The sequence below is a fragment of the Bufo bufo genome, chromosome 1 (genome assembly GCF_905171765.1).
Source record: "Bufo bufo chromosome 1, aBufBuf1.1, whole genome shotgun sequence".
Classification (NCBI taxonomy): domain Eukaryota; kingdom Metazoa; phylum Chordata; class Amphibia; order Anura; family Bufonidae; genus Bufo; species Bufo bufo.
This window is the reverse complement of record NC_053389.1, coordinates 580,642,568-580,667,641: the sequence shown is the minus strand read 5'-3', so window position 1 is coordinate 580,667,641 and position 25,074 is coordinate 580,642,568. Positions and strand designations below refer to the sequence as shown.

Genomic DNA, 25,074 nt, shown 5'->3' with positions numbered 1-25,074 from the left:
TTTTTTTTTGTTTCACTTTTACATAATAAGCATTTTTTTTTAAATCATGTTTTTGTGTCTGCATTTTCTGAAAGCCATATTTTTTTTACTTTTCTGACGATCATCCTGTGTAGGGGCTTGTTTTTTGCGGGACGAGTTGACATATTTATTGGTACCATTTTTGGGTGTATAAGATTTTTTGATCATTCAATATTACACATTTTGGGGCAAGGTGACCAAAAAAAATGGCTGTTTTAGCACAGTTTTTATTTTTTTAAGGCATTCACCTGAGGGGGTAGGTCATGTCATATTTTTATACAGCCGCTCATTATGGACGCGGCAATATCTAAGATGCCTTTTTTTTTTTAAAGGGAAAGGGGCCCTTATTTTTCACTGTAAACTTTTACATTTTATCATTATAAAACACTTTTTTTAAACTTTGTTTTCACTTTTTATTTTTGTCCCAGTACAGGGACTTCTACATTTCAGGGTCTGATCCCTGTTTCAATGTAATACAATACATGCTGTACTGTACTACATTAACTGTCAGTGATAACACTGACAGTGTGCCTCTGAGACTCAGCCTGGGGGCACGCTTCCGTACATGGCAGACCCCGAGGCCTTTGCAAGGCCTGGGGTTGCCATGGCAGCCATCAGCCCCCTGTCATCGCCGCATGGGGGGCCAATGGAGCAGAGGGAGCCCCCTCCCTCTGCGATCCTCTTATATGCCGTAGTTAGCGGTGATTGTTGCATATAAGAGGTTAATCCTCCGGCATCAGCGTTTACAGTGATGCCGGCGGATACAGCAGGGGCCCAGCTGTCAGTCACAGCAAGGCTCCTGTATTGATCGGGCGCGTACAGCTCCGGTGCCACCCGATCATCATGACGTACTAGTATGTCAATTTGCGGGAAGTCACTTCCCGCTGTGACGTACTAGTATGTCATGTCACCAAGGGGTTAATTGGGTTTTCTCATGACAACAGTCCATTTTTGAATGAAAGGTAGTCCCATTCTGGTTCATTGAAGGAGCTGTCTATCATGAGAATAACAAAAATACATTTCAAAAACAGCACCACACATATCCACAGGTGTGTGGTATAGCAGCTGAACTCCATTCACTTCAATAGAGCTGAATAGCAACACCCAGCACAACTCATTGACAATTTTTGGGAAAACAGCAGCAACATTTTTCTAATCCTATATAACAAGCGAATAAGAAGATTAAATTTATTGGCAAACATTAGATGGAGCTGCTAGGATTGGAAATTGAATAATCAACTCCACCCAACAGTGAGAATTTAGGACACAGCCATACACCCTCATCAGTGCTAAACAGATTATGGAGCACATCCAGCAGGGCTCACACATTTCCTGTTCTCAATCTTGCACCGTAGTTTTTACAAGCCTCTTCTGTTTGTGATGTTATCACATTTCACATCGTTAATAACTAAGATTGGTGTACTGGAATCTTACGTTTTTGAAGGATGAATGAGGTGCTGCCTCTGCTCCACACTGTTTCTGGTAATCCGCCCAGTCAAAGTCCTGCTCTGGATAGCCTGCTTGCAGAAAATATGAGGAAATGCTTTACAGTAGGTCAGGTGCAGGAGATTTCTACATGTACACATATTTATACAGTATTTAGTAATGAATGTAACATTTTTTTCCTGCTTAGTCTGTCTATAGTTCATATGCTCATGGATAACAACTCAAGGAAACACCATAAAAGTCAATGGCAATTGAACAGTTAAAAAAAGCAAATACATCTATCCAGTTTAGTCCATTATGTTGCAGCACTCTGAACAAAGGCCCTGCTAAGGCTTTATTCACATCACCGTTCAGCCTCTCCGTTCTCCTCTTCCATTTAGGAGCAGGAAAACGGAAAGGACTGATTCGGCACATAACTGAGCCGAACGGAACCTAAAGACTCCATTATATATAGGGTCCGTTTGGCTCAGTTATGTGCCGAATCAGTCCTTTCCGTTTTCCTGCTCCTAAACGGAAGAGGAGAACGGAGAGGCTGAACGGTGATGTGAACGAAGCTTAAATAAATACCAATTTACTCACACATAAGGAAAGGATCCTTTCTAATGGTGGATGCACACATTGACTTTTCATATTTTATTTTTTGCACTTTTGTGTCATTAGTAGTGTTTTTTGCATCTGCATTTTTTTGTGTTTTTAGCAATAAAGTTCGTTAAGTTCGTTATTGTGACTGACCCTCCTTCAATATCATTGTGAGATGGATGTAAACGTGTGCTCTAGGAATAGTTCATCCTTCAGTACCTCCTTGTTGTGTCTATGGTTTCTTTTCATCTTCTAATCAACATGACAGTCGGAATCTGAGCTCAATGGATTATTTTAAAGAAGCCAAATCTACCTCAACTTATAATGTATATAGATTCTATATGACTGCACTACAGACCTTTTGGAGGTGTGAGATTAACCCCATTGATAAGAGACCACTGTATCGGCAGAAGTCCCAGGGAATTAACATGACAAAGCACTGACACGTTTCTAGCGTCTGGTCTCAAATCATCGATGGTTACTAGGAAGTATATGTTGTTAAAAACCTGCAATAAAAAAAGAGAGATGGATTATATTAACCACTTCAGGACCAGGTCAATTTCATTTTTTTTCTTTCATTTTTGTTTTTCCAAAGAGCAATAGCTTTTATACTTTGCCATTTACATAGTCACATGAGAACTTTTTTTCATGATATGTTGTACTTTAACAGCACCATTTTATTTACCATGTCTTGTATCAAAAAACAGGAAAAAAAATTATTTGTTGGATAAAAAAAATAAAAATCTGCCATTTTTTTTTTTGGGGGGGGGGGGGGGGTTGTTTTTACAGCATTCTCTGTGTGCTGAAAAAACACCACGATGAGCGTTCGGAGCGGATCCGTCTGATGTTTCATCAGACGGATCCGCTCCGATAATGCAGACGTTTGCATCCGTTCAGAACGGATCCGTCTGCATTATTACTTAGAAAATTTTCTAAGTCTGAAAGTAGCCTGAGCGGATCCGTTCAGACTTCACATTGAAAGTCAATGGGGAACGGATCCGCTTGAAGATTGAGCCATATTGTGTCATCTTCAAGCGGATCCGTCCCCATTGACTTCCATTATAAGTCTGGACGGATCCGCTCGCCTCCGCACGGCCAGGCGGACACCCGAACGCTGCAAGCAGCGTTCAGGTGTCCGCTCACTGAGCGGAGCGGAGGCTGAGCGCTGGCAGGCGGATGCATTCTGAGCGGATCCGCATCCACTCAGAATGCATTGGGACAGTACGGATGCGTTCGGGGCCGCTCGTGAGCCCCTTCAAACGGTGCGCACGAGCGGACACCCGAACGCTAGTGTGAAAGTAGCCTTACAGCGATACTAATTTCTGACACCCATTACTTTTATATATTACTGCCTCCAGAGCAGCACGAGGGCTTGTTTTTTGCATGGCAAGCTGTAGTTTTTATAGGCACCATTTTGGGGCACACTTGGCGCTTTGATCAATTTTTGTTCAATTTTTTTCAAAGGAGAAAAGTGACAAAAAAGAACCACTAATTTGGGCATTTCTGGGTTTTCCCATTTCGACATTCACAGGATAGATACTCCTATATTTTAATAGTTTAGACATTTTTGGAGGTGATGATATTAATTATAAAAACCCCATACACCACTTTCCAACTCTTTATGATATAGGAAAACATATTCAAACTTAAGTTTTTCTGAACCACATTTACATTAAGCACATACCATTTTTATGGCATTACTCGATGTAACGAATACACAGAAACAGATTAGGGATTATTGTACATACCTATGCCCCCAATTATTCTGTCAAACTGTATATGAATTCAAAAAATGCAATGCTCTATTCAATGTTATATTACAGAGGTATTCTCCCCTATAAAAATTGCTACTATACCCCATAAACAGCATCATATTATGGTATATAGAGTGTCAATGGGCAGTCAGTCTTTAATGTGTATAAGTCTTATTTTAAGGAAGGCTAACTGCAGAACACTCAAAAAAAAAAAAAAGAGTTGAAAATTATCATCAGGATATAGGAAATACAACATACAATCTAAGACAAATGGTAAATTTCCACATTAAATTATATGTTATCTTTTCCAGGCATCCATGACTAACGACCTAAAGATAATACCAGGGCTTGCTCATAATCTAGATTTTCTTGTTGTGATTTTCTTCGCCCTGAAAGTGACCTTTGCAAATATTACTTCTGGTCATTGTGAATCATCATATGATACTAGTTGCAGCTGCAAACTGCTGCAACCAACATCTTAGAAACCCACTTCAGCTAGGTTCACAAAGAATATATGATATGTATTGTGGGACAATGATAGAAATCCATACCACTATTAACATGTTCGGCATGTTTCCTAACATTTAGGAAATAAACATAACAGAGAGTACAGAAGATATATCTAGTAAATTGGTATTCTACTATTACCGTGTTCACTTTATTAAAGATACCCTAAAGTTTAAAGGGAAATTAAGCCCAGAATCCAAACACAAAAAAGAACAATCAACAAAGTATAACATAATCTACTTATGTGTCTTTGTTATTTTCTCTTCTTTTGTCAGATATCACAATTGCAGACCATGAAAAATAAACTAGAAAAACAGTGCATTGTTCTCTTAGGCTGCAGCCATGTCTTCTGCCCCCCTCATACTAGTGCACACAAGACAGAAAGTGCTGGAAGAGGGGGCTGGGTTTAGTGTGAATAACTTTTGTCTAGACAGTGAGTGTGGCCATTTTGTTGAAAGTAATCTCCAATTAGGTAATAATTCAAAATAGATTTTGTTACACTATGTGGAGCTATAATAGAATGCAGAATATCACATCTATCAAGATAAACCCCCTCCTCATTCCAAAATAGGGCCATAGCTAGACAGATTTCCATTTCAGGATCCTGGGAAAGCTAGGTTACAACTATGTGGAGCTGTAATAAACTACAAAACACTAACTCTACCAAGATAAAGCCCCCTCCCCATTCCTAAATAGTGCCATAGTGAGGCAGATTTACCTTTCAGAGTCCTGTAAAAGCTGGGTTATAATCTTGTGGAACTGTAATGGACTACAGAATACTAAATCTACCAAGATAAATCCATCTCCCCACTCAAATATTTATAAATATAACCCAGATAACAGTTTGTCGCAGCAGTCAGTGAGAGAAGATATGGTAGTGAAGGTAGGCCTAGACAGTTAGTGGTTATAGGGGTTTCTATAATCAGGAAGACGGATTGAATAACTTGTCGCCAAGACTGCCTCAACCGAATGGTTTGCTGTCTCTCTGGTGCCAGAGTTCAGCATGTGGTGGAACGGGTGGATACATTACTGGGCCAGGGAATGACTCAGCTGTCGTGGTCTATGTTGGTACCAATAACAAAATAAATGGTAGGTGGAAGGTCCATATGGATAATTTTAAAGAGCTAGGCTTCAAACTGAAGAGAAGGACCTCCAAGGTAGTATTATCTGGAATACTGCCTGTGCCATGCGCTAGACAGGACTGTCAGCGGGAGCTTAGGGAGTTAAATGCATGGCTTAAGTCTTAGTGTAGAGCCGAAGGGTTTAGGTTCCTAGACCACTGGGCTGACTTTTCACTGGGGTACAAACAGTTTTCCGCAGATAATTTGCACCTCAATGGAAGGGGAGCTGGTGTGTTTGGGGGAGAGAATTCTGGCTGGGGTGGCAATGCATTTAAACTAGGGATGAGGGGGGAGGATATGGCTATAAATATAGAGGCAGAAAGGTTAGATAGGGGTCATAATATATTTGTGGGTAAAATGGATGGTGGGGGGAGCATTAGATAAGTGGATAAGGAAATCCGTCAGTCGCAAACCAACTCCGAAGGAGGAAAAAATTATCATAAAAAAATTAAAAAATTAATTTCCTAAAAGTGTAAAATTTGATGACAACTTAAAATGTATGTTCACACATGCCAGAAGTCTAGCAAGCAAAATAGGAGAGCTTGAGGCCTTGGTACTGGAGAAACATATTGATGTAGTTGGTGCTGCTGAGACATGGCTGGACTGTTCTCATGATTGGGCTGTAAATCTTCATTGTTTTACACTCTTTAGAAACGATAGGGATAAACGCAAAGGTGGTGGTGTATGTTTGTATGCCAGGGGTGATATGAAAGTAAGTGTGAAAGAAACAATTGTGGATGAAGGTTGTGAGGGTGTTGAAACCTTGTGGGTGGAAATTCAGAGGGAAAAAATAATGAAAAAATTATTCTTGGTGTGATCTACAGACCCCCCCTCTATCACTGAGGAGATAGATGATCGACTGTACAGTTGTGTTCAAAATAATAGCAGTCAGACATCCCTAACCTGATCAATCACTGTTTTTGGTAGAAATATTTCTACATGGCAAATCATTTACTAGCAGGTGTAGTAGAGTAATAGAAACCCAACTGACCCAACAGTCATGACATGCATGCTGCTGATTCTCTGTAATTCAATCACTTATTGAAAGGGACATGTTCAAAATAATAGCAGTGTGGAGTTCAATGTGTGAGGTCATCCATTCTTTGAAAAACAGGTGGCAATTATTGCCCTTATTTAAGGAAGGTAGGCAGCAAATGTTGTACATGATGGCTACAGTGCATTTCTCTCTGAAATTCTGAGGAAAATGGGTCGTTCCAGCCATTGTTCAGAAGAACAGTGTACCTTGATTAAAAAGTTGATTGGCGAGGGGAAAACATATAAAGAAGTGCAGAAAATGAAAGGCTGCTCAGCTAAAATGATCGCAAATGCTTTAAAATGGCAACCAAAACCTGAAAGACGTGGAAGAAAGCGAAAAACTACCATTCAAATGGATAGAAGAATAGCCAAAATGGCAAGGACTCAGCCAACAATCAGCTCCAGGAAGATCAAAAAAGGTCTAAAGTTACCTGTGAGTACTGTTGCAATTAGAAGATGCCTATGTGAAGCCAAGCTATCTTAAAGAAGCCCCACAAAATCCCACTGTTGAAAAAAAGATATGTGCTGAAGATGTTACAATTTGCCAAAGAGCACATTGACTGGCCTAAAGAGACATTTTGTGGACTGATGAAAGTAAGATTGTTCTTTTTGGGTCGAGTGGCCGGAGACAGTTTGTCAAACGACACCCAAACACTGAATTCAAGCCACAGTACACTGTGAAGACAGTGAAGCATGATGGCGCAAGCATCATGATATGGGGATGTTTCTCATACTACAGTGTTAGGCTTATTTATCGCATACCAGGGATCATGGATCAGTTTGAATACATCAGAATACTTGAAGAGGCCATGCTGCCTTATGCTGAAGAGGAAATGCCCTTGAAATGGGTGTTCCAACAAGACAACGACCCCAAACACACCAGTTAACGTGCAACATCTTGGTTCCAGACCAACAAGATTTCTTAATCCAATACAAAACTTGTGGGGTGACATCAAATATGCAGTTTCTAAGGCAAAACGGCTGGAATACCTGTTCACAGGTGCCAGAAGTTGGTTGACTCCATGCAACACAGATGTACAGCAGTTCTCAGAAACAGTGGTTGTACAACTAAATATCAGTTAAGTGATTCAAAGGAAAGCAAAATCTTCAAACATTTTTCAGTTTATATAGTGAATGAGTTTGTAAAGAAGAATACAAACACTGCTATTTTTTTGAACAGTCTAATATTCACTTTTCTTCAATTTTTTTTAGAGGAACAACACAAATTTGATATATTTTTCTTAATGTTTTGATTTGGAATAGAATGTGTAATGTTCCCAATGCATTTGTGTGTATGGAAATATAAGCTATTAGAAGGATTTTGAGATTTATTCACTTTTTTAAACACACTGCTATAATTTTGAACACAACTGTATGTGCAAATTGAGCGGGCGGCGCAGGCTGGCACAGTAGTGATAATAGGAGATTTTAACTATCCAAACATACAGTCAGGTCCATAAATATTGGGACATGGACACAATTGTAAAATTTTTGGCTCTATACACCACCACAATGGATTTGAAATGAAACGAACAAGATGTGCTTTAACTGCAGACCGTCAGCTTTAATTTGAGGGTATTTACATCCAAATCAGGTGAACGGTGCAGGAATTACAACAGTTTGCATATATGCCTCCCACTTGTTAAGGGACGAAAAGTAATGGGACAATTGGCTTCTCAGTTGTTCCATGGCCAGGTGTGTGTTATTCCCTCATTATCCCAATTACAATGAGCAGATAAAAGGTCCAGAGTTAATTTCAAGTCTGCTATTTGCATTTCGAATCTGTTGCTGTCAACTCTCAAGATGAGATCCAAAGAGCTGTCACTATCAGTGAAGCCAGCCATCATTAGGCTGAAAAAACAAAACAAACCCATCAGAGAGTTAGCAAAAACATTAGGCGTGGCCAAAACAACTGTTTGGAACATTCTTAAAAAGAAGGAAAACATCGGTGAGCTCAGCAACACCAAAAGACCTGGAAGACCACGGAAAACAACTGTGGTGGATGAGCGAAGAATTCTTTCCCAGGTGAAGAAAACACCCTTCACAACAGTTGGCCAGATCAAGAACACTCTCCAGGAGGTAGGTGTATGTGTGTCAAAGTCATCAATCAGGAGAAGACTTCACCAGAGTGAATACAGAGGGTTCACCACAAGATGTAAACCATTGGTGAGCCTCAAAAACAGGAAGGCCAGATTAGAGTTTGCCAAACGACATCTAAAAAAGCCTTCACAGTTCTGGAACAACATCCTATGGACCGATGAGACCAAGATCAACTTGTACCAGAGTTATGGGAAGAGAAGAGTATGGAGAAGGAAAGGAACTGCTCATGATCCTAATCATACCACCTCATCAGTGAAGCATGGTGGTGGTAGTGTCATGGCGTGGGCATGTATGGCTGCCAATGGAACTGATTCTCTTGTATTTATTGATGATGTGACTGCTGACAAAAGCAGCAGGATGAATTCTGAAGTGTTTCGGGCAATATTATCTGCTCATATTCAGCCAAATGCTTCAGAACTCATTGGACGGCGCTTCACAGTGCAGATGGACAATGACCCAAAGCATACTGCAAAAGCAACCAAAGAGTTTTTTAAGGGAAAGAAGTGGAATGTTATGCAATGGCCAAGTCAATCACCTGACCTGAATCCGATTGAGCATGCATTTCACTTGCTGAAGACAAAACTGAAGGGAAAATGCCCCAAGAACAAGCAGCAACTGAAGACAGTTGCAGTTGAGGCCTGGCAGAGCATCACAAGGGATGAAACCCAGTGTCTGGTGATGTCTATACGTTCCAGACTTCAGGTTGTAATTGACTGCAAAGGTTTTGCAACCAAGTATTAAAAAGTGAAAGTTTGATTTATGATTATTATTCTGTCCCATTACTTTTGCTCCCTTAACAAGTGGGAGGCACATATGCAAACTGTTGTAATTCCTACACCGTTCACCTGATTGGGATGTAAATACCTCAAATTAAAGCTGACAGTCTGCAGTTAAAGCACATCTTGTTCGTTTCATTTCAAATCCATTGTGGTGGTGTATAGAGCCAAAAATGGTAGAATTGTGTTGATGTCCCAATATTTATGGACCTGACAGTAGATTGGGAACATGGTTCTGGCTCTGCTGCAAAGCCTAGAGAAGTCCTGAGCTTTTTGAAGGATAATTTTATGGGCCAGTTTGCAGAAGACCCTACTAGAGGCGATGCTCTTCTGGATGTAGTAATTTCTAACAATGCAGAGCTTGTGAGAAATGTCAGTGTACATGAAAACCTTGGCAACAGTGACCACAATATAATTATATTCCAACTAAACTATAAAAAACAAACTCAGGTCGGTAGGGCAAAAACAGTTAATTTCAAAAAGGCGAATTTCTCAGGGTTGAGTGCTGCACTTCAGGACATAGTGTCATTATGTGACAATAGTTGCTCCCAGTCTAATGCTAAATGGGAGTGCTTTAAATCTACTTCGGATAAGTATATTGTTAAATAGATTCCTAGAGGTAACAAGTACAAGCGAATAAAATTAAACCCCACATGGCTTACAAATAGTGTAAAAAGTGCAATAAATGACAAAAAGAGGGACTTTCAGTTGTAGCCTTTAAAAAGTATAAAGAACTAAATAAATTATGTAAGTAGTTAATAAAATCTGCGAAAATACACAATGAAATACAGGTGGCCAAAGAAGTAAGAGCAACCCCAAAACATTCTTCAAATACATAAATGCAAAAAAACCAAGGTCAGCACATGTAGGACCCCTAAATGATGGTAACGGAGTGTTGGTCACTGGAAATCGAGAAAAAGCAGAGCTCCTAAATGGGTTTTTTAGTTCTATATATACAAAAGAAGAGAGGGCATCTCATGAGGGTGGTGCCACTGGTGGAAATACCTCAAATAACATATTTACCTGGTTGACTGTAGATATGGTCCGTAATATGCAAAAAAAAAATATTAAGTGAACAAGACCCCAGGTCCAGATTGATTACACCCTAGAGTTCTAAAGGAGCTCAGTTCAGCTATTGCTTTGCCTCTGTTCATAATATTTACAGATTATTTAATGGCAGGCATTGTACCAAGAGACTGGCGCAAGGCGAATGTGGTGCCCATTTTCAAAAAGGGTGCTTGGTCTTCACCAGGAAATTATAGAACAGTAAGCTTAACGTTCATAGTGGGAAAAATGTTTGAGGGCCTTCTACAGGACTACATACAGGATTATGTAATGGTAAATAATATAATAAGTGATAGCCAACATGGCTTTACTAAAAACAGAAGCTGTCAAGGTAACCTGATTAGTTTTTATGAGGAGGTGAGTAGAAGCCTGTCGATATTGTGTTTTTGGACTTTGCAAAGGCGTTTGATACTGTCCCAAATGGATGACTAATGGGTAAATTGAGGTCTATTGGTTTAGAAAATATAATTTGTAATTGGATTGAAAAGTGGCTTAACCAAACTTTGTAATACGGTACAGTCTATGGAAGATGTTAATAAGTTACAAGCTGACCTGGACAAACTTACTGTTTGGGCCTCCACTTGGGAAAAATAAGTTCAATACAGATAAATGTAAAGTTATGCACTTGGGGCCTAATAATCTGCATGCAGCATATGTCCTAGGGGGAGTAAAACTGGGAGAGTCACTTGTTGAGAAGGATCTGGGTGTATTAGTAGATCATAGACTAAATAAAAGCATGTAATGCCAGTCAGCTGCCTCTAAGACCAACAAAATTTTGTCTTGTAGTAAAAGAGGTATGGACTCGCGGGACAGGGATGAAATATCACCACTATACAAAGTGTTGGTGCAGCCTCAACTGGAATACACGGTTCAGTTCTGGGCACCAATCCATAAAAAGGATGCCCTGGAGTTAGAAAAAGTACAGAGAAGAGCAACTAAACTGATAAAGGGCCTGTAAGATCTTAATTATGAGCAAAGATTAAATGAACCGAAGGGGACATGATTAACCTGTACAAATATATAAACCGACCATACAAAAAATATCAAGGGAAGCTATCCTGTGTTAAACCCCCTCAAAAAAACAAGGGGCCACTCCCTACACCTGGAGAGAAAAAAAAGATTCAGTCATAAGAGGCGACAAGCATTCTTTACAGTAAGATCTGTGAATCTGTGGAATAGCCTGCTGCAGAACCTGGTCGCAGCAAATACAGTAGTTGGCTTCAAAAAAGGTTTAGATGACTTTTTAATTCAAAATAACATTGAGGATTATGACAATATATAGATATCTTGTTCTACACACCCTTTTCTTTGGTCCAACCCCTATTTAAAAAGAAGATGGACATTGATCCAGGGATTTGTTCCGTGGATCAATATAGCAGGATTGAAGGTTAGACTTAATGGACTTTTGTCTTTTTCCAACCATAACAACTATGTAAGTAAAAATGTCTGTTCTGATGGAAACCTTCCCCATCTGTCAGAAATCTATCAGATCTTCCTCTCTAGTGATAGTCAGTATTACTCAAACATGTAAGGCTGTGTTCACATCACATTTTTGTCCATCGTTGTATTCACATGATGTTCATGTTAAACAGCTGCTTCAGACAGATGTTATAAAGTGGCATCTGCTGAAGATGCTAGAAAAATGGACTGTTGGAGATTAACTGTCTGTATGTATGGTCTTTAACAAAAAGAAGAGTGGTGAACTACATCTCCCCGCATGTCCAGACTGTTATTATGGGGCATCAGTGGACATTTTTAGGAGAGGGGTATGAGAGGACAGAACTACAACTCCCAGCCTGCCCAGACTGTTATTATGGGGGCATCAGTTGCCATTATATGGAGAGGGACATCTGATGACAGAACTACTACTCCGAACATGTCCAGAATGTTGTTATGGGGCATCAGTAGACATAGAGAGAGGGGTATAAAAGGAGAGAACTACCACTTCCAGCATGTCCAGACTGTGATTATAGGGAATCATTAGACATTATAGGGAGAGGGCTATAAGAGGAGAGAAATACAACTCCTAGGATGACCAGACTGCTATCATGGGGCATCAGTGGCCTTTACATGGAGAAGGATATGATGAGAGAGTTACAACTCCCAGCATCTCCACACTGTTATTATGGGGCATCAGTGGACATTACATTGAGAGGGATATAAGATGGCAGAACTACAACTCCCAGCATTTCTAAGATGTTATTATGGGCTATCAATGAACGATACAAGGAGTGAGTCTAAGGAAAGGACTACAATTCCTATTATTTGAAAACTTATAAAGGGAAACACTAACTTCTCAAATACATACAGTACGGGAGCTCCGCCTACATTGTGACATCACACAGGTCCTTACAGGTCCTTCACTGCTTCTCTGCACTGATTAGCTCTGTCTCAATAGGTAAATGGGGTGAAATTAAATTGGCTGGAGTGAAATGAGCAAGTTGAAAAGGCAAGGAAGCAGATGATAGGTCTCAGGGGAGTGGGAGAGAAAGTGGCCAGCAGTAGAGGCGGACCGATCTGACAGCATTTCAGTGTTGTTAAGACCCACCCCTCTCCTGAACTTCCTGTTCAGTGTGTGTAATAATGTCAGGCTCATTCATACAGCCGTTCTGTAGCCGAAAATGGGAGGGGGGGAGACAAAGGGGCACATTTATTAAACGCCTTAATAAGGCCTTGTACTGGAGGTGGATTGCCGAAGTTATGTAGAGGTGCCAGCCTCTACATTACTTTGGTGTATCCATCGCTGATTTTAAATATAAGACGGCTTTCTTGCTGTTTTACATTTAGACTATTTTCTACACCTAAGGCTCCATTCACACATCCGTAATAATGGGTTCGCATTCGTTCCACAATTTGCGGACCCATTCTATCTCTATGGGGACGGAATGGATGCGGAGAGCACACTATGTGTTCTCCGCATCCACATTTCTGGAGCGCGCCGCCGATCTTCCGGTCCGCAATTGCGGACAAGAATAGGCATTTCTATGGCAGTGCCCACCAGCCCGTCCCCTTCCCCGCCACACTCCCTTATTTAGACCAGGTGTGAGCAAGGAAGAAGTCGCATATTCTGCCACAACATGACGTGCAACAGAATCTGCTTCAGATATACGCCACAAAAGTGGTGTATATCTGTTCGTAAATGACCCCCAAAGTGCTTTGTTTGCAAGATCTTTCCTAAACAGCTTATGGCAGCAGTTTGGGGAGCATCTTGTAGACATAGCTGTGTGTGCACTATGGATTAAGTGTATTTGTGTGATTTATGTTTTTCAGGGTCTAGTTTCCCTTTAAAGGCTATGGACATGGAAAAAAAAAGATTTGTACCTTTATTAATGGACACATTGAGTTTAAAAAAAAAAGTTGCAAATCCCCTGATATATAGATTGTAACCTGCTTTTAGTTTCAGGCTTTCATATGGGGGTTCCCCTCCCAGTAATATGTGCTGGATCTGTGTGTCCAGGATGCTGCTGTCTACAATTTAACACTAAGAGAAGTTATGGAAGAACAGAGAGAATAGTCATTGGAAACAGAAGAAGTGCTCTGATAGACACGTCAGATTATGCAGCACTATCAGCTAGATCAAGGACGTAATTACACACACTATGCAAAAGATAAATGGTAGGATTTTTTTTAGAAAGTTGCTTAGTTTTGCATTCCATAACCTTTGAAATACTACATAGAAGAAGTGCGTAAAGAGATTACACCTTCAAATTCTAGAAATTCAGATTGTTGGCAAATGTTTAGATGTTATTAAACAGTAATAATAGATATTATTATCACTATACAGTAAGAAGACTGAATTTAGACCTTACAGATCCCTATGTACTATTTCATTTGTCATTATTTAACAAGAATTACCTTAGTGACAGTTGCAGGACGAATATTAGAAGGTTCAGTTGGGTCTACTGCCTCCACCTTCATCCCAACAGTGAATGTATGGGGCCTGAGGTCAGCATGATCCTTCATAAAAGATAAAAATTATGTTACTAGAAATAAACTGGTGAGGTTGAGATGGAGGTCATTTTTTGCACTATAAAATAGCATATGTTTATGTTATTTGAAAGAGAGATTATGGATACAAGTCAGTGAGTTCTGGGTCGGTAAGAGGTGGGAGACAGGTGAAAAAATTACAACCTTGTAACTAAAGCTGATTCTTACCTTAAAAACTTCAACTGGAAGAGGACGTGTTGCTGCATCTACCAGAGATTTTTCAAGAGCGCTTTTCCATTCAGACATACTCTTGAGTGGACAAAGATCTGAAGTATTCCAAATACACAAATATCATGTAGAAAATACTAGAGTTTTCAAGCCAGTTTTAACATTGATGCTATCAATTTCATTGATTATTATGTGCGATATACGCAATTGTGGACCCAAGTAAACCATGGAATTCCTTATTCTACAACCCATTTAGGGAGTCTGTCACCTCTTCCAAGCTCTATCAACTAAATGAAGAGCACTGCTGCCCCTGACTCTGGATCACTCATTTATATGTTCATACATATCTCCGTTTCCCTGCTGTGCATCTGCAATCTTGCGCTGGAATACATTGCAAGGACTCAAGAGGCTCCTCAATGTATTCCAGCGCTGGTTTGTGGGTGCACAGTAACAGGGCAGTGAGCATGGACATACAACTTATTGTACGTGTTGGGCAGCAGTGCTACTCATGTAGTACCGCACCTCATGGGGCGTGGAGGAGAACACACAGTCCCATTAAGCTTTACTTTACGCATATCTACAAGTACTACATTTAAAGTGGTTCTTTCACAAAGATAGCCCAATCTTAGATTGAATCGTTGCCAATGATCAGATAATCGATGTTGGTCTGGCTTCAGAAACCCATGACAATCAGCTGGAGTCAGCCACATTGTTCCAGCACTAAACTGGCAGGTTTTTCTCTGAACAGAAGGGGGCCTTGAACAAAGAAACCCCCTTATTGATGTCCATATACCCTAATTGTTCATATAGAAAGGGGCTGGGTTTTTATTTTAACTAATGCTTAGAGTCCTAAAGTACCATTTTCGAACAATATTTGAAGCAGTTTATCTATATATCCCTCAATCTACAATGCAAAATGGAATTGCAAACAAAATATTGTCAGGGTTGTTCAGTGTCCCAATATCTGTCCAGTCCAGGATTTACACTAAGATACAATTTGTCATTTCTAGTTGGTGTTTTTTTCCAGATATCATTATGCCAACCTATTGTGCCAGTTGAGAAATGTATCCCAGTATATTGCACTAGATAACAGTGAAAGCAACTCCACACAGAGGAGTAATCAGGAAATCAACAGGCAGCATTTCTACAGACTTTCATCTCGAGTAATTTCACTGGCATTCGTAGACTATCTGGCCTACTAAGCAGGGATAGCTTAAATGTTTAGCCATATATATCAGAGTGAACATATAAAAAATGGCCTGTTTCCTGTCTAAAAACCACTAATAACAAACCGCTGGTTTCCGACAAAGCGTGGGAACAAATTCAACACTATACAAATTAGATCACTTTACATGTTTTGCTTTTGGGTCAATGATAAAAAAAAACACTGTTTCTGGAGACTTTATTGAAAAAAATCAGAGCACTAAGCTGAACATTAAGACTAGAATAGAAGTAGGAAATGCATAATTTATATGCTTGGCCATTTATTTATTTTTCTGGCCATATTGTATATTAAATAAGTGAATTTCTCATGTTTAATTACATTTTCAAAATATTTCAGGTACAGTTATGAAATGTCATCTTAGTTATGTATTGTACTAAACAATCTTTTAGTGGTTTAGTATGTGGGTTCTTATCTTTAGAGAGACATTACAGACCGCATAGTCATTGACTAGACCTTCCGTCTAAAAATAGTGGTTTACATAAAGGTTCTATCAACAAGATTTATACACTCATATAATGAAGTCAAAGTTTGCTTAACACCGTAACTAAACACAAAAAGAATCATTAAGACATACCTAAAGGTGGTTCCATTCTGCATTGATTTTCTTGGCACCAACCAACAGGTCGAAGTCTACAGTCCAGGTAAAATAACCACTGATCACAAGAATCTGACTCTTCCAAGCCAACATACCGCAATCGCAATCTTCCTCCCACATTTTCTACCACACTGACTATCCAGTACTGGAAGGGATTCTGAGAGTCTTGCAGCTCTATGAGTGAATCAGCTGTAATAAGATCTACAGGGGCTTTTCCACGAAGAGGCTTTTTAGAGAGAAACAAAAGCAGTTTTTAATTTAAAAAAAACTATAAGCAATTTGGTACATTATAGGAGTAAGCTATATTAGGTCTACCGCAAGATGCAGATTGACACTTCATTAGCCAAGAATGTATATCATATGTCCTCACTAATGATGGCTGTATCTCAGGCTGCATAGCAGCTATAGATATGAGCCAGGTCATGTGTTAAAGGTGACTATCTAAGTGATGCTAGACGCAATACTATCCAAGATACAGCTATAAGAAATGTGTTTCAGTGACAGCTGCATGCACCTGCGGTTCTTACTCCCAACCAAATTTCTAAAGGCAATAACTTCACATGTATCATGGCTAGCACCACAATCCTTTTCTGGTTTAAGGCAAATTGTCAGCTTTAAAACAAGAAACAGCTCATATCTTTAGCTGTTATGGAGCCTGAGGGATACCAGATTAAAGAATCCTCCATAAGCCAGCTGTGATCTCAGCCAGAATGAGCAAAGAGGGCTTGCTGCAGGGAGACGAAGAGAGGCATAGAACGTAACATGGACATGTAAGCAATCCCCCTTCACATATGGGGCAGTCTTTTTTTTTTCCAGAAAAGGAGTAGATGAGTGCTTGCTCATCAAATCACCCCTCTGCACCCATTTAGGCTTTTTATAAAAGCTATGACCCAGATGTTTACCAGCGTCCAAATAAAAGCATCAAATAAGGTGCACTAAACACAAATATCAATATAGTTTACACTGTTCATTGACTACTGACTCCCTAGCAACACCAGTTACACATTACTATAATTGCAATAATGATTATCACTAGAGAGGAATATCTAATATATTTCTGAAAGACAAAGTCATAAAATAAATTTTTGCTCAATGTTGCTGTAATAGATTGTTGTCAATTACCATACTATTACAAGATAATGGTATTTGGTAGCTGGACCTCCAGCGGTTCTTCTGAAGCTGAGTTATGTCACTCCAACTACATTTCTGGCAAACCACAAAAAGTTCAGATGTGTTCATATTACAGGAGCAATAAAGCATGTGTATTATAACTGTCTGATCCTTAGTTAATGCATTATATCAGGTTTAGGAATGTATAACCTTTTATTAAGATTACAATCTATATAGGGGGATGGAGCTTTGGCAGGGTACTGGCTCTCCTCAAAAAGACCCACTGCGTATTAAGACTCCCATCTCTCATGGAAATAAAGTCTTTTTTTTTAGCACCACCTTTTGTAAGTGGCTTCCTATGAGTCAAAATCCAACTTTTCAGCAAGCCTTGGGACATGACAAGGGAAAGTAGCCAATCCAAATATACATCCGTAGACGGCTGTTTCGGGATATTTTCCCCTCATCAGTATGGAGTAGGATTCTGGTAGGCTGAGCTTGATGTCTCGGAAGCAGCTTAGGCAGGGTATTGGCACTCTTTAAAGAGAACAGCTGAGTTTGGCTTAGTGGCAATGCTCCATGGGAAAATAATACTATAAGAGGTATATCCCAGGGAAGGAGAACCATCTCGCTAGCGCCACCTTGCCAGACAGAATCCTACTCTGTACTGATGAAACGCCTGTCTATGAATGGATATTTGGCTTGGCTATTTTCCATTGTGATGTCCGAAGACTTGCTAAAAAGTTCAACTTAAAAGGTGGTGCTGACGAGATGGCTCTCTTTCCCTGGAAGATACTTCTATGTATATAGGGGGTTGGAAAATTATATACTATATAATTCCCAATACTAGCATGCAAAAGCTGGTTGGTGCATTCCTTTTTTTAACATTTACTTAACACATGCAGTGGTGAATGCATACATGGGTGGTATTTATGAACTCCCCACATTGTAAAGGTTTTTGCTGAGTAAATACTGGATGTAATTTTCAGTATCTGCTCTTATTCTGTATATATGAACACTGCACAGTACCACATCTCTTGTCCTGTATACTGGGTGCAGTTCTCTGTATCCCTCATTTACTTGTAGTCCTTATGGACCAAATAACGCTCTATTTTTCACCCACTAATTAGTAATAAAACTTAGCTTTTATTTTCTCACATTTTTAGAATCACTCTTGAGATATGAGAGTACTATTTAAAATATTGCAGCATAGCCTACAGTCTTGTGGGCGTTATTGTAGAGGCTATGGTTTACTGACTGTTTAAGCATTGAATTCATTAATCTCTCCTAGTTATACACTCTGGCCCCCGACATGTTTCGCCGGAAAACCGGCGTCCTCAGGGAAACCAGGCAGAGTTTGACAATCCAGGCGTATCCAGTTTTTTGAATGTGGCATCAAAACTGTTGAATTTTTAATAAAGACCTATTGTAAAAATGACTTAGCCCAAAATGAGTAATTTTCTTTTTGAAATGCCCCAGAAGGTGTTCATAGTCTTTAACATCTGCACTGTTTCAGCTGCCATGAAGATTTTTTTGAGACCTGTTAAGATCTCATCCCCTTTGCTGCAGAGTTTCCACGTATCCACTACGTGTGAACTTACCCGTATGCGCACGGTCACCTTTATTGTTTTCTTGAGGTTTATTTTACCGGTAACTGCCTTCCCTGACTGTAAAGTGCAGTGGAACATGCTGGTACTGTAAAAGTACAAAGATCACATCTACCGGTGTGTTACTAGATTGTACACCTTGTTTCCTTCTTACATACAGTATATCTGAGTGGCATTTTATTTCCTTTGCTTCATAAAAATGATCTCCTAAAGACTGTGGATATTCGTTTTGAGGACAACTGCATATAAAGCTCTTTGTTAAAGAGGATAATGCAGTGGAAGTACATTAAAAACCTATTCAGAAATGTACGATGAGAGTTTTAATAACAGTCCTTCATTCTGCTCTGATGACCCCTTTTAACACACTTTACAAGCAGAACCTAAAAACCAACTCTGGAAGAGTTCACAGATCGGCAATTGGTTTCCATGACAACCGCCTGTCCTGCAGGGTGTTACAGTAGCTTTCAACTTAGTCTGTTTTCCTTATTCTTTTTCAATGAAGCATTTTATTATCTTGTGACATGGGATCCTTTGCAAGAATAAACACAATTTATAATGTCATGGGACTCTCATGTTTGGAAATAAGGTTTTAGCCAGAAATTTCCTTGTTGCATAAGTTGTATGAATTTCCCAGGTCCTGTTTTTTTCTTCCTTTTGGAATCTAAAGTTTATCTTCACCTAAAGCAGGATTTAATCTCTATCTGACACCATATGTTTATATTTCTTACGGAAAACACCTTTAGGGTCCATTCACACGTCCGTAGAATGGGTGCGGACCCATTCATTCTCTATGGGGCAGGAATGGATGCGGACAGCACACAGTGCGCTGTCTGCATCCGCATTTCCGGAGCGCTCCCCTGATCTTCCGGACCGCGGCTCCGGAAAAAAATATAACATGTCCTATGGGGGGTGCCGGTTGGGTGTATTGCGGATCCGCAATACACTACGGACGTGTCCTAACAATAAGCAATGTTTAAAAACAGAAGCATTAAAGGTGTTATCCCATGAATAATGTAACAAAATGAAAATAAGACATCCAGGGCCCGTTTTAGACCAAGTGTGGCCATAGGCAAAGTTGAAAGTGGGGCCCCAAATCCTGAAATATTGGACTAGCAGTCTGACAGAACCTTGTAGGCACGGACAGCGGTTGCAACCACAGCAGCTGGTTGTAGAATGCCACATCATCTCTCTTTAGCCTTTCCACTGTAAGGCCTTGTTCACACCTCAGTTTTTTGGTCAGTTATTTCCATCAGTGATTGTGAGCCAAAACCAGGTGCGAGTCAAAAACACAGAACAGGTACAGATCTTTTCATTATACCTGATCTCTGAGTAGCCTCCACTCCTGGTTTTGGCTCACAATCACTGATGGAAATAACTAATCAAATAACTGATGTGTGAACAAGGCCTAAGCTGCTGATCCTACAGCCTCTTTGAGTATGTTCACACAGAATCTGCATCAGTTTTATAAAACAGTTTTTGATGCAGTTTTTGCGTGGATTTTCATTCCTTCCAATTTTCAATGGGAATTCTGGACATGGATCCCGTGTTATGAATGGCCAGGGCACTTCTTTTTTTCCATGGTGCAGTTAATAAAACCACAAGCTGAAAAAAAGGGGCTGTCCCATCCTGGCCCCCAAGTACTGAAAAATATATACAGTATTTAAAAAAAATGAAGCGATCCAGGCCTGTCATGGCTTTCTCCATACTGAGCTATGCACGAGGCACAGCTCAGAATGGAGGGTGTAAAAATCCTCTTCACCCTAATAGATCTCTATTAGGGTGAATAGGAGAGGGGATCAAAAGATCCCATGTACTAGGCCCCAAACGAGGCTAATAGTTATTTAAAAAAAAAGTTAAAAAAGTTTTAAAAAAATTAAAAAAACACCAATATATTAAAAGTTTAAATCCCCCCCTTTCCCAATTTTACATATAAAAATATGTAAACAATAAAAAAATAAACATATTGGGTATCACAGCATCCAAAAATATCTGAACTATTTAAATATTTTTAAAAAAAATATGTGTGTGGTGAACGCAGTAACGAAAAATAAACTAAAAACACGCAACGGTGATCAAAAAGTCTTACATACTACAAACTTGGTACTAATAAAAACTACAGTTTGTTATGCAAACAACAAGCAAGTTATGGTTGTCAGAATATGGTAATGCAAAGAAAATTTTGATTTTCCCAAAGGTTTTTATTTTTTTTAAAGTAGTAAAACAAAAAAAAACTATTCAAGTTTGGCATTGCCGCATTTGTATTTAGCCGCAGAATAAGGACGTCAGGTCATTTTTAGTACATTGTGAACGCTGTGATGTCAAAACCCCAAAAACCTTGCCGGAATTCAGTTTTCATTTCAGATTTGCCACACAAAGAATTTTTTTTCTGTTTTCTGATACTACACATGGTAAATTAAATAGTGGCATTAAAAAATGCATCTTGTCCCGCAAAAAATAAGCCCTCATGTAAGGGTCCATTAACACGTCCGCAAAATGGGTCCGCATCCGTTCCGCTATTTTGCGGAACAGGTGCGGACGCATTCATTTTAAATGGGCCCGGAATGTGCTGTCCGTAACCGCATTTGCGGATCCGCATTTGCAGATCCGCACTTCCGTTCCGCAAAAAAATAGAACATGTCCTATTCTTGTCCGCAATTGCATTTTCTATTAGAGTGTCGGCGAAGTGCGGTCCGCAAAATGCGGAACGCACATTGCCGGTGTCCGTGTTTTGTGGATCCGCAAAACACATACGGACATGTGAATGGACCCTTACTATGTGAATGGAAAAATAAAATCATTATGGCTATTAGAACGTGGGGAGGAAAAATCCAAAATGTAAAAATAGAAAAAGTCCCGGTCTTTAAGTGGTTAAAGAGCGAGCAATCAATGGATCTCCAAGGGTCTGGTTTTGGAAAGCCCTACTGAGCAACTGTTATCTCTGGTGACATCTCCTCCTAAACCCTCATGCACACGTCTGTGGAACACGGACCGTGAGATACCGGCCTGGATTCCTGCTAAGTGCAGGAGCGCACGGCGTCATTGGTTGCTATGACGCCATGCGCTTCGTGCCGCCGCCGCTGTACAGTAATACACTCGTATGATCTAAACAAGTGTATTACTGCACAGCGGCACGAAGCGCATGGCGTCATAGCAACCAATGACGCCGTGCACTCCTGCACTTAGCAGGAATCCAGGCCGGTATCTCACGGTCCGTGTTCCACGGACGTGTGCATGAGGCTTAAAATGTAGTATTTTAAATGAACTGTTATGTATGTGAAACATGGACAGGACTGTTTGAAATAGCTCTAATTCTGGCTAAAAGATGATATATAGAAAGGGGTTATCTTGATCATACAACACCATTAGGTCTTCTGCACAGGACCATATCTGTTCTGTGGTCCACCAATTGCAGATCTTCAAAATATGGATGCAGTCCATGTGCATCCCGCACTTTTCATGGTTCCCATTGTAAAAATGCCTTTACTTGTTTGCAAAATAGACAAGGATAGGACATGCTCTATAATTTAAGGCATGGACACACGGATGCGGACAATAAACAGAAGGTGACGCATTCGATCTGCCAAAAATGTGGATCAGATGCCGACCGAAAATACGGTTGTGTGCATGAGGCCTTATTTATACAGAAAGATCAGGGCTAAGGACTATTACCATTCAGTAATGTTACTGCAAAATGTGACTACTATATAGAAAAATGAAAGGGCCCCACAATTAAAAGATAAAACAGTAAAACCTTCTTGCAAAAACTATTTACTTGTCATCCCTTCCTTCAGAAGGTATAATTAGTCAGACATCTGCTGGATCATAAAGTATAACAGCGCATTGAAATCAAGGATAAACTACCAAATTGGGCTGGGTCCATCAGATGTGTCTGGACAGTTTTTTTTTCAGAGCCGGACTTAATTAAATATACAGTATATATGTGCACTTAGTACATAGGTCCAGTTTCAGTACAGACTGATAACGCTGGACAGAAAAACGCTGCATGTGGCGATTTTCTGTCTGGCAATATTTTCCATCTGGAATCACAACTGATAAGCTGGATGGATATAGATGATCCCTTAGAAAACGATGGTATCAGGTCTAGCTTCAGTTTCCGTCCATTATTTTTTGCACCATGCTGGAGAGAAACTGGGTTGGATCACCGGACATATGTGAAAGAGCCCTATGTAATGGTATTATGCTAATGTTATCAGCAGAGGTTTTTTTTAAAGTGACAAACTGAGATTAAAATGTCAATTCTTTAAAACCTAAAAGGTAACCGAGAATGCATGATTCCAATATAACTACATTATTTGATCCCTTGTTTACATGTAGACAAGTTTTAAAACTTGATCTGGTGTTCAAAAAATGCATGCTTGTTACTAGTGTTGAGCGAAGCGAAGCATTCGAAGCAGAATTTGGTCAGAAGTTTCGAAAAACAATGAATCCAAATCTCCACGCGGTCTCCATCATTGTCCTCTGAGCTGAGCATAGGGAGAGACATGACAAGTGCTCATGCGCTAGGGACAGTGTTGCTGAATACGATTAATAGAAGAATATAGAGTGAAGGGGGACTTATTCTGCGCTAGTTTCTTTTATTTATTCCTACATTTACTTATTCCTACATCAGCCATAAACTAAGATGTAATTCAATACCAATAAGATGGAAACCTTTTGTTATTCCAGTGCCAGTGTGCCAACCAATACCATCCAGTCTGCACCTCTTAGGGGGGCCAGGTCTTAATGATGACCATCCTCATCTTTTCTGGATTTACTTCCTAGAAAAGTCAGCAAGATGCAGAGAGAGGAGGAGGTGGATGTTCCTGATGACATATTCTCATGGATATTAGATGATGTGGAAAAGGATGAATACCAGATGGCAGAAGAAGGGCTCCAACCTGTAGGGCAGGACAGCACTAGGGTTGGAGAAGTGGTTATGCCAGAGCTGATTAATATTCAGTGTTTACTGTCAAATAACCTGCAGGAGATTTTAAGTTTTAGGAAAACTTGATTTGTTACCTCGTTGAAAATAAAAATTTTCCTAAACTTTGGACCAAATTGCGCTTTGAATGCTTAGTTTCGCTCAACACTAATTTAAATGAATAAGTAACACATTTATACCAAATTTCTTCACTCAAATCTATCAATCAGCTCAGCTCCTTCTGCTATCAATGCACCTCAATGGGGAAGGGGCAGCTGTGCTGGGGAGAAAGATGGCTAGAAGGTTGGAGGAGTGTTTAAACTAGGGACTGGGGGGGGGAGGGAGATTACACTATAGGGGAAGATAGTGCAGATAGAGACCTGGGGCAAGGTAATGGAACTGGGGAGAAATGGAAGGAGGGACTAGAACAGTTCAGAAGGAAAGGTGTAGGGAAAAAATATACATAAACCTCTCAAATGTATGTATACTAATGCCAGAAGCCTGACTAATAAAACTGGTGAACTGGAATTAGTGATGTGTGAGGAGGACTATGACATAGTGGGAATAACGGAAACATGGCTGGATGATAGCTATGACTGGGCAGTTAATGTACAAGGTTACAGTCTGTTTAGAAAGGATCGTCAAAACCGGAGAGATGGAGGGGTCTGCCTTTATGTAAAGTCTTGTCTAAAGCCCACACTCCGTGAAGATATAAGTGAGGGACATGAACATGTGGAGTCACTGTGGGTAGAAATACATGGAGCTAAAAACAACAATAAATTACTAATAGGAGTCTACTATAAACCACCTAATATACCAGAGTCCACAGAAAATCTACTACTAAACGAGATAGACAAGGCGGCAAATCATAATGAGGTGGTTATCATAGGGGACTTCAACTACCCAGATATAGACTGGGAAACTGAAACTTGTATATCTCATAAAGGAAACAGGTTCTTGGCAATAACCAAAGACAATTACCTCTCCCAACTCGTTCAGGACCCGACTATAGGGACCGCCATACTGGACTTAGTATTAACCAATAGGCTTGACAGAACAACAG

General features: G+C 39.9%; 1 protein-coding gene across 6 annotated transcripts in view; it reads right to left on the bottom strand.

The window, feature by feature from the left end:
- Positions 1–25,074, bottom strand: part of SFMBT2 (Scm like with four mbt domains 2) — a 300,595-nt gene that overhangs the window by 110,438 nt on the left and 165,083 nt on the right. For all 6 annotated transcript variants that reach the window (XM_040413315.1, XM_040413318.1, XM_040413313.1 and 3 more), the window contains 5 exons: positions 16,356–16,602; positions 14,557–14,654; positions 14,257–14,358; positions 2,402–2,549; positions 1,453–1,535 (listed from right to left, as the gene is read on the bottom strand). In XM_040413315.1, coding sequence (XP_040269249.1) covers positions 1,453–1,535; positions 2,402–2,549; positions 14,257–14,358; positions 14,557–14,654; positions 16,356–16,602 — 678 coding nt within the window. The remainder of the gene's footprint in view (positions 1–1,452; positions 1,536–2,401; positions 2,550–14,256; positions 14,359–14,556; positions 14,655–16,355; positions 16,603–25,074) is intronic.